The following is a 7,076-nucleotide window of genomic DNA, read 5'->3' as shown; positions in this document are numbered from 1 at the left end:
TTTGCCCCTGCTAAGACATAAGATAAAATCTCAGACTTTCTCAGTTTTTAGGAATTTTATAAGATTTCGACAAGGCCTTTGGTTGGCCTGTAACCTTGGGCTGTGAAAGTAGCAAGGTTGGTCCCCACTTGCTAGCCCCAAACTGAAGTCAAAATTAGATGCCGGGTTGGGAACAGTGGGAATCTGGTGGCAATGAGGTGACAATGAGTTTTTAACATAAGGGATCATCATAGTGATAATAAGGTTCTCCTCTCTCAGCCTGAATTCACAGAACTTTCCTGCAATTGAAGAGTGGACTACAGGCTCTAATGGTTAGCCCGAAACCTGTATCTTCATTTGACAGAAGAGAAGAATATGGAATCTTTCTTAGCCTTAGGCCCCTCTCTCAGGCTTTGTAACAAGTATGGCTTTGCTATCACTGTTATTGGACTGCTCTCTCAATTTTCATTTCCACTGTGGAAACAATGTTAGGGAACTGGATGTTCTTGAGCTCATTCTGAAACCAGGACACTTATCAAGACAAAAAATATATATAGAACGTAAGGCAGACACTTCAGGTACCTTGCATTTTTTTCCACCTGGCAATGAGGTATCCATTTTACTTAAAATGTATTTCTAATTTTCATTGAAACAAATCTCCAGGTGGGAAGAGGAGGGGGAAGGAAGCAAAGGCCAGACCCTACCCAGAGAGTAGTGACAAAGACACTAAATTCCGACGTAGCTTGACCTGCCTTCCGGAAGAGGACCGTTGATACATCATTAGTCTGAGTAGCTATGAATGCAGCTAAAAACACTTAAACATATCTAGTGTAGTGATTTAAGTCCTTAGGACTATAATGATTTTGAAAGTTTATGAGAAGGTAACACAGTCTGACACACACCAGTGTCCAATGCTTAATAAGGTACTAAGACCTTTTGTGCATAAAAAAGCTAACGGGTTCAAAATGACTGACATATCTAGTATTTTACACAGAATCCTTTATTCTACTCAGTAATTTCCATTCTTTCTCGACTACATCATGTCTTGTCATTTTCATCAGTAGCAAAGCATCCTGAGAGAGCCAGAACTTCAACAGAATTCTGTAGATTTGGAGACAAGGCCTCAGGGCTTGCAAACGACAGGGTTAGAATGTGCTCCTGTTTTAAGAAGTAAAGTACATTTATCAAAACAAAACAGACAAGAGAGGAGGGTGTTAACCAAAGCCTATCCCAACCAAAGCCTATCCCAAGGACTTGCTCATCAAGGAACTCCNAGGAAATTGAGGCACAAAGAGGTGAAGTAACCTGCCCAGGGCATCATCTAGCATCTAACTTTATGTGCACAGTCACCCCACAGATCTGCAGAGACGCGTGCTCATGCTCTCTGCTGGATTCGTTTGACAGCAGAAAGAGCAGCTGTCACTCTCCAGCTACCTCTGGCCACAATACTACTACTTTGCCTCTCTCTACTGCTCGCCTGCCTCCTTCTGACTGGCTGGCTTCTCAGCCACCAGCCAATAGCTTCATGTCTTGGACAACCATTTACATCTCTTTCTTCTGGCCCTGAGTCTGAGGAATAACCCAGAAACGGCCTCCCCATGGCACATGCCCAGGTCTTTACATCTGAGCACCATCCCCGAGGGCAACTAAAAGAGGCCAGCACTGCAGGTGGGTGCAACAGTGAAAGGGAAGCAGAAGAGTGACAGGGAAAGCCTGCAGATGGGCGTGAGCACCTCGGCGTGAAGAGACCTGGAGTAAGGCAGCTTCTGAGTCTTCAAGACAGAGTTGTCAGGATGCTCAGTATCAGGCCATCTCTATCAGCTGCACAAAAGTTTACCAGAGAGCAGTAACAAAGACCACGCTGAGCTTGCACGGATGAGTGAATGTTCACAGCTTTGCAAAAGGGCAAGATGCCCGGACGAAGCAGGGGGGTGGGGCTAGAAGGCACTGGACCACGCACCAGCTCAAGCACCAGCTTGCCTGGGCAGCTCTGGGTGCGGCCAATTGACCCAACTCCATAGCTCTCCTCCTTTTGCACTCTTAAGAACCAGGGAGATGTCAGTGGCTAAAATCCTGCCCCGAGAAGAGGGAGGACAAGGAGCGGCAACGTTAGTAGGCTCAGGCCATCGCCAGCATGTGCCCACTGCACATGAGTCTAAGATAAACAGGCTCAGAGAGCCACAGAATGCAGCGCCAAACTGCCATCAGGGGGTTCAGGTTACACACGCCCCAGAGAAAAATCTGCCTCCACGGAGCTAGATAGGAAACCAAGCATTTGAGGGGAAGGAGAGAAAATGTGAATAATTAATTGTCATGAAAAGCCTGTCCGCCTCCCTGGAGAAGCAGAGACGCTGCGACTATGGGGATACGCTCTGCCTTTATCATATCTGTTACACGTCTTCTTGAAGGACCGCAGAGAGCACCTGTTCAGTCAGGGCAAGGCACAGACCAAAAACGGACCGGGCGATGGACGGGCCTCCCCAGGGCTGCTTAGAGGACAGGAGCTGTCCACGCAACATGAACACAGCTTCAGATTAGTTTGTGCTTCCCATGAGGACAAGGATGATTATTTCCTATGTGATTATATACAATTAGGTTTTCCTTTCAGAATGTAAGACAAAAACAACTTTAAGTAAAGCACTGCACGAGTTCAGACCTTCTATGAGGCAGAAAGGGTACTAGCAACTTGAGTATTTGTTACATTTTTCTTCCCCAATATTTCACCTCTCCTGTATATTCCTTTTTTTGGGGTCCGTTAACGTGAACAGAAAATAACTTACATAAAAATAACCGTGTATTAAGCTCTTATTATTTGCCAGATGCTGTCCTGAAAGCTTTGCATATATTATCTAATTGAATTTTTAAAACCACATTACGACAAAGGTGTATTCTCCCCATTTTGCAGGTGAAATATTAACTGAGTTGTTAAAGACCAGTTGGGGTCTCCATGCTCCTCACCAGTGTGCTTTCTCACCTCTCAAGTCACCCTTTCTAAAATCATCCTGTTGGTTTCCTGACCCAAACCTCAGCCTGCTTGGTTGGGCTCTGAAACTGNTGTGTGTTGGGCCTCTCCTCAGGCCGTGTCCACCCAGAAGCCCATACATCCTGAATGGGTCAGTTCCTCTCCCTATATCCTCTGGCAGAACATCTGGAAGCATTGACTCCCAAGTGTGGAGTTGACTGCTTAACTTGGCAACACTTTCCCATGGGGTGAACAGTTTGCTGGCCACACTGGCATATTTCTAATTCAGAAATATTCAGCATATTTTATCAGATAACCTGATAAAAGTCTTGTTCTTTGAAAAAATGGCTCTTATTTGCATTTTTATATAAGCTTTATGACTCATCCAAGGGCAATCAAGAAATGTGGGAGTCTGTTGTGACTTGGGGGCTACAGTCATCTAGAATCTAGATCTGTCTTCACACACATGCCTCACAATGTCCACTAAGGTGTTAGGCATGTGGCGATCATGCAGTCAATAATGTCTGAGGAGTGTGATGTGCTTTTAGGGACCAGAATCTTGACCAAGTCACAGGACGAAAGGTAATTGCTGTTGTTTAGGTAAAGAAGACATTCCAAGTGGGCTTACAGGTACATTCCATCATATGCACCTGTAATAACACGGTTTTCAATTTGTTGGATCAAAACCTGTCTGAATTTTCACCCCAACTCTTGACTATTAGATATCTCACTTGGGAATAGTTAGTTTAGTTTGTTGTTGCCTTTTCTCTCACTCATTCATTCACACATTTCTTGAGTAATCAATATGTACTAGGCACTGGGGAGACAAGGAAGCTAGTACCACTGAGTACTATGGGAGTCCGTTTACATAGACTCTGGTGTGTATAATGCACCATTAGACTTGTGCAGTGCACAGCCTGTGCAACCATAGGCAGTAAGCAGCCCTCTAAAGAACCATAAGCCACAAATGAGCACTTCATTATTTAGTTGGGAAACAAAGATATAAAAAATTAAAATTCAATCTGATATGTGCCTATAGGAAATACAGTAGAGTAGTATCTTAGGCAGCGGTTGGATTCTAAAGTCACCATGAAATAAATTACTTATAGACACTGTTACCACTGAAAGTCTCTTAAATTTCCAATACAGTACTGAAGGTACTGACTTGCAGCAAGATAACACAGCCAGACAGATGTTCCTTTGATTGAACACCAGGTGAAACAGCAGGCTTGCTTCATGGCTGTGTTATAAAAGAATAGTCTAGACCCCCCCCACACACACACACACACTCAGGCTATACCTTTCACTCTACAAGAGGATTCTGAGAGCTTAAAAGGCTTCTGGAACCAAAGGATGACTACGGTAACAGCAGAGTCAAGTCTGAGTACTCCCATGATCATGGGGTAGAATGGTGGGTGGAATTATTTAAACTCCCCCTCTCTCTGACTGAGCATGTATTCTCCAATTTGTGTGAGTTAAACATGAGCATGATGCAATTCCAATTTACTACCACATGACAAAGGAAGGAGCAATGTTTTCTCCAGAGGGTATCTGAGAAGGCTTTTTGGAGGAGGGACCACNTTTACTGTTCTGATGGTTAATGCCAAAACCAACAAACACTGAAACTTTACCTGTGATTCAAGTAACTACAGTCAGCACCTTTCAAGACAATGGCCACTAATTTGCTATCAGTTTTCTCCTTTCAGGTAGCCAAAAGTGAAAACTCACCGGGCAGAGGCTTTTCAGAAAAACAAAGTTCTACATTCCTCAAACTGATTTATATGTTAATTCAAGAAAGCCTGGGTTTGGAAAGCATTTATAGGTAGGGCCAGGTGTCGGACATTCTTAAAACTATATGCTGAATTTTGAATTCAGAATGTAATTAATGATCTTGAAAGAGTGTTGGACAGCTACCGGAAGGATGGAAGGAGAAAGGGGTCCAGTAATTGAGCAAAGGCATTAACCAAGGAAGGAACTGGATAATCTACTGCATCCATTTCCTTAAAATGTATTCACTCACCCCTTCCCAAGCTTAATGAAACCAGAAGCTCCAAAGGCATCACTTACTCCTTAAAATGTTTATGAGAAAGTCATTTTGCAAGCGATCACTGCCCAGCGGTGGAAGGGCAGATGGGGTGGCACCAGAGTGAGGAAGAAAACAGATACCGTCTCTACTGAATGTGATATGTTTTACTATTTTCAGAGTTGGGTTTTACTTATGTTCCTTTGTGGGAGTAAAGAATACATTGGTTAAAAACTCCTTAAGTGTGAGGGAGTAGATTCAGGAATCTACTAACAAGTTCCCCAGGATGTAAGCTCATCTGAAATCCCAGGAGCCACGAGCATTTAGTGGGTGTTCAAACACAGGTGAAGAGGCATTGAGGGGAGAGGGGGATTGGTAGTTGCTTGCCTGAGGCACATGGCCATGGCAGTAGAGTGAAAAGAATCAATGGGAACAGCCCCCAAGCCTCCTCGTTGGCGTAGAGTATGAACACCTTGACTTAGTGTAAGTCCAGATAGAGGGTCATTGATCCCTCCTTCTTCTTAACTCACTTTTCTGTAACAGGTATACTAACTGGTGTTTCTGGCAGAGCCAACCCGCTTGTTTCTTGGTCCCCGCAAACAGACTCCCCCCGCCCTCACAGCCCCATACCTGCAGAAGGATCTTGTTCCCATCGTGGTCCTCGGTCTGCCAGCGCCCCTCACTGATGGGGCTGCAGGGGTTGGGCAGGAGAGGCACTAGCTCGCCGATGTCCCTGACGCGGAACTCCAGCACAGAGGAGTCGGTGGGGACCGGGTTCTGGTCACAGGGCAGTCTTTTCAGGGAGAACTGGATGTCCACATCCAGGTTGGAGAAAATGGGGAAGATGCAGAAGTCCGTTTTCTTCTGGGTGGGGCTCCGCCTGAGGATCAGCTCATAGAACTTGAGGATGTCTGCGTAGTTGTCATGGCGGCAGTAGACAGTGAAGCGCACGATTTCCCGGCCGTAGTGCACAGGCCGGATGGCCCACAGTGGCGTCCCAGGGGCCAGCGTGAAGAAGTCCTGGCTGCAGGGCAGGTAAGGCAGGAACCTGCCGGGCACGCGCTCCGTGTGGTGGTGGCGCCAGGGCGGCCGCTGCAGCGTGCGGTGCAGCTGCAGGATCTGCTCCTCGCCGTACTCCTCCTGCAGGAAGAGAACCACCGCCAGCGCGGGCTGCGCCACCTTCAGTGGCTTCCGCCGCCGCCGGGAAGCCCTCCTTTCGGACACCCGGAACAGCTGCAAGTCTGGGTGGATCCAAGCCAAGACCTTGTCGATGGCCTCCTGCAGGGGTTGGGATTCACCTGGGTCTGCGATTATGTGGATGCTAACCAGGAAAGGGTCTTGCGCCTCCTCCACGGAAAGCTCACCTGGGAGCACAAAAAGAAAAACAAAAAAAAAAAATCCCCAAATTACTATTTCATTCAGGTGTCCAGTGATGACATACATGCAAAGCCTTGGCAGGAAGGCAAACTAAATTCGAAATGAACTGACTCCCCAGTTGTTATGATTATCTGATCCCAAGATCATGTGCAAAAACTACTGTTGGAGTACTAGCAGCAAAAACTAATGCATTATTGCTATGAATGGTTCCCAAGCTGGGAACCATTAGTGTTAGGAAACCTTTGGTGCTGTACTTCATCAGGTTGAATATACTTTCTATCTGGCAGCAGAAAGTTCATTCTCCATTGATCTGGAAGGGATAACAGGCCCAGAAGAGAAGATGTTGCAGCATTAAGGGGACACCATTTAGTATTTCCTAAATCATAGTGCCTTACCCTGCAAATGTTCCCTCTACCACTGCACTCTTCTGGTCTGCTTATTTCGGTGGTTTATTTTGTTCATTCATTTAACATTTATGGAATCCTTTCTTCATGCCCTATGCGAGGTGCTGTGCTAGCACTAAACGCTTATTGACAGATCAAGCCCCAGCTGTTGAGTTGTCCTGTTGACAGTGTCCTGATGGTAGGGTGGCCGAGTCATGATATCTTGCTGCTAGAAACACAGGGAAGAACATTCCAGGAACAAGCCCCATGTTCTTGCTGTCAGAGCTTACTATGGCTATGGTTAGCGGTGAGGGAGACGTGGTGGGACCATTACTGCCTGTGCGATGTGTGT

At 46.0% G+C, this 7,076-nt stretch overlaps 1 protein-coding gene across 1 annotated transcript in view; it reads right to left on the bottom strand.

The window, feature by feature from the left end:
- The window catches only part of FAM124A (family with sequence similarity 124 member A), a 92,820-nt gene that overhangs the window by 51,531 nt on the left and 34,213 nt on the right, over nucleotides 1–7,076 (bottom strand). The window contains 1 exon segment of the mRNA XM_019668869.1: nucleotides 5,595–6,328. Coding sequence (XP_019524414.1) covers nucleotides 5,595–6,328 — 734 coding nt within the window.

The sequence above is a fragment of the Hipposideros armiger genome, unplaced genomic scaffold, assembly GCF_001890085.2.
Source record: "Hipposideros armiger isolate ML-2016 unplaced genomic scaffold, ASM189008v1 scaffold_541, whole genome shotgun sequence".
NCBI classification, from domain to species: Eukaryota; Metazoa; Chordata; class Mammalia; order Chiroptera; family Hipposideridae; genus Hipposideros; species Hipposideros armiger.
The sequence above is the reverse complement of the archived record's forward strand: the minus strand, read 5'-3'. Positions and strand labels throughout refer to the sequence as shown.